The sequence below is a fragment of the Leishmania braziliensis genome, chromosome 35 (assembly GCF_000002845.2).
Source record: "Leishmania braziliensis MHOM/BR/75/M2904 complete genome, chromosome 35".
In the NCBI taxonomy this organism is placed as follows: Eukaryota; Euglenozoa; class Kinetoplastea; order Trypanosomatida; family Trypanosomatidae; genus Leishmania; species Leishmania braziliensis.
The window spans coordinates 220-3,345 of NC_009326.2; the positions used below are offsets into that span (position 1 = coordinate 220).

The following is a 3,126-nucleotide window of genomic DNA, read 5'->3' on the forward strand; positions in this document are numbered from 1 at the left end:
GATTTCAACGCTCGCCGAAGGCACAGACGACTCGTGTACTGACCCGTCGTATCGTTCTGCTCCTTTTTGCCGCATTGCAGCACAGAGGCTATAATGAGAGCTACTCCACAACTTAGGCTTGTGCAAGCGTTTGGGTGTCTTGGAAATACGGTCTCACGACGCACAAGCACGACATCGCCTCGTTTGCTACCTTATTGCTGACATGGGATACAACGCACCATAGATGAGGTTGAGAGCTGTGCGGTGTTGGTGTGTCACACTCGAAAAAAAAAAAAAAACACAAAACGAAAAAGGGAAGACAAAGGCTTCCAGAAGGTGATATCAAACACGTCCAAGCGCTGAAGGTAACACAAAACTGTACCGACAGTTGCATCGTGCATGGGGATCATTGTTTGCACGACGACAGTGCAAGGTAAGCACCGCACGTGTGCCCGAGCAAACAATACTTTTAATGACGGCCTTCTGAGAAAAGTGAGATGACGTATAGAAAAAAAGAGAGAGCACGTACAAGCGTAGTACATGGGCGCATTTTACATGCGTGAGAAAGAGAAAAAAGCTCTGGTCGTATACCCCACAAAATGCGACGCCAACGCGTATGTCTTCTGCTCGATATAGCATTATTCTTCGCCTTTAGTAAGTCTAGCTTCACTCCCTCTTTTTCTCTTGGCGACTGCCCGCCCCTCCTCCAGCTCACCATGCCGTGCGCCTACAAAGGACACCGCTCGCAACCCGAAGAACTGTAACGCTGTGGGAAGGAGTCAGGAAATACTAGGAATTAAGAATAGAAACATGCAAAGGTCGCTAGATGTGAGAAGCGAGGCCGCGCGTACGTAAGGGACAAAGACAGCCACAATCAAAGGAAACCCCAAAAACATTCATACCTGTCAAATGGCGGGTTGGAGAGCCGGAAGAGCCAAAAGAGAACAAGCACCAAAGAAAAACTCTGTGGTATGTAGGAAAGTGTTACGACCAGGTGCTAATGGAAAGGAGGCTTAGCTAACGAGGAGAATTCGCGTCTGATTGGCGTAGCCCTTGACCTTATGATCGGCGTGAACCACCACGCAGGAGTCACCACTTTGCACAAAGCCTCTCGACTTGGCAAATTCAACACCTGTGGCCACGCGATCCTCCTTGCCCTCATCGTGCCCGAGCCTATCTGCGTCAAAGAAGACACTCTCCACGCCTTGCGTGATGTTCAACTGGCGGCACGTCTGCAGACGCGTCGTCACACACACAATCGGGCAGTTCGGACGGTACTTTGCCACCAGTCGAGCGCTGCGGCCCGTGTTGCTCAGCACCACCAATGCCTTCGCCTTGGTCTCATACACGGAGTTCACGGCACTGCTGCAAACAGCCTCCTCCACACTCATCGGGATGGGCTGCAGCTTCTTGATGCTGTTGAAGAAGACGTATTCGTTAATGGCGCTCTGCGCCTCTAGACAGATGCGCGCCATGTACTGGACCACACCATTCGGATACTTGCCCTTCGCCGTCTCGCCAGACAGCATCACGCAATCCGCGCCGTTGAAGACGGCGTTAGCAACATCCGACACCTCCGCGCGCGTCGGGCGGGGGTTGTACGTCATGCTCTCCAGCATCTGCGTCGCACAGATCACCGGCTTGCCGGCAACGTTGCACTTGCTGATCAAGATCTTCTGCGCGACCACCACCTTCTCCGCTGGGATCTCAACACCGAGGTCGCCGCGCGCAACCATGATGCCGTCGCTCTCCTCGATGATCGAGTCGATGTTCTGCACGCCCTGGTGGTTCTCGATCTTGCAGATGACCATGATGTCGCCCCCCTTCGCTCCAAGCGCCTTCCGCACCTCGACCACCTGTTCCGCACTCCGGATAAACGACGCGAAAATGATGTCCACGCCCTGCTCCACGCCGAACTGCAGGTCCGCGCAGTCCTTCGGCGACACAGCCGGCAGGTCCACGTCACACCCCGGCAGGTTCACGCCGCGCCGGTCAGAGATCGTGTGCGCGTTCGTCACCGTGCACTTCAGTGTCTGCTCGTCCTCGTGGCTCTGCACTTGCAAGATAAGGATGCCGTCGTCGATATAGATATAGCCGCCAGGGCTCACCACCTTCGGCAGGTTCGCGTAGTCAATGTAAAACTTGTCCTTAGTGCCCTTGTCCGAAAACGCAGGGTCCGTCGTCACGTAGCACGTCGCGTCTTTCTCCATCACAGCCACACCGCCAACAAACAGGCCCGTCCGAATCTCTGGCCCCTTTGTGTCCAGCGCAATCGCGATATTCACGCCGAGCTCCGCAGCGGCCTGGCGCACGTTGTTGATCGTCGTCTGGTGGTACTCGTGTGACCCGTGCGAGAAGTTCATGCGCGCAACAGACATGCCACTCCGAATCAGCCCCTTCAGCGCCTCCACGCTCTGCGTGCTGGGGCCGATGGTGCACACGATCCGGGTCCCCCGGTAGTTCGCCAGCGGCTCGAAGATCGAGAGCGTCAGGTTATGGGCTAGCTATAGCAGGTAAAGGCTCTGTGGACGATACATTGGTCTTAAGAGCTGTTTCTTGGGTGAGTTCGCCAATTTGGGGGGCATGCCCATCCCCCCATACAACAGTAGCTAAAGCGCACAGCCAACCAGCCACAGGCCCACCGCCTGGTGCAAAGCAGCCGTACTCACCCTCTAGTGCAACGCACCGAATCAGCCATTTGCGTGCGGTCTCCGCGTCAAGCTCTACCCAACCCCGTGCCACAGGTCGCCTCACAGCCGCTCTCCTCATGCCAGTCGCCGCGTGGTGCACACCCCTCGGGGTGGCGCTCAGGCTCCTCACACACAGGCGGCGAGGGCCCGGCGAGACGCATTCGAGCCACGCTGACATCCTTCCTATCTCGTGGACGCCACCGGCGCGCTCACCGTCGCAGCTCCATCCAGGACCCGGCCGCCGGCATCAGTAGCGATGCGCCGCTCTGGCCCCCACACGTCGTAAGTGCTTGGCCGTGCAACCGCCAGAAGCAGTCCGGCATTGGCAGGGGTAGGGGCTACACGCCCCCCTCCCCCACAGAGTAGGACACCGGACTGTGACACTACGCCGAGGGGCCCCTCGTCATGAGGGGCGGCGCAAGAAATTGGAAAAAGCGCAACTCACATAGAGGAGAGG

The 3,126-nt window shown here is 56.9% G+C and overlaps 1 protein-coding gene across 1 annotated transcript; it reads right to left on the reverse strand.

The window, feature by feature from the left end:
• Positions 1–992: 992 nt before the first annotated feature.
• On the reverse strand, positions 993–2,357 carry LBRM_34_0010 (pyruvate kinase; the record flags this gene model as incomplete). Its single annotated transcript, XM_001562149.1, has 1 exon — positions 993–2,357. The coding sequence occupies one exon, from the start codon at positions 2,355–2,357 to the stop codon at positions 993–995; it is 1,365 nt and encodes a 454-aa protein (XP_001562199.1).
• Positions 2,358–3,126: the final 769 nt, after the last annotated feature.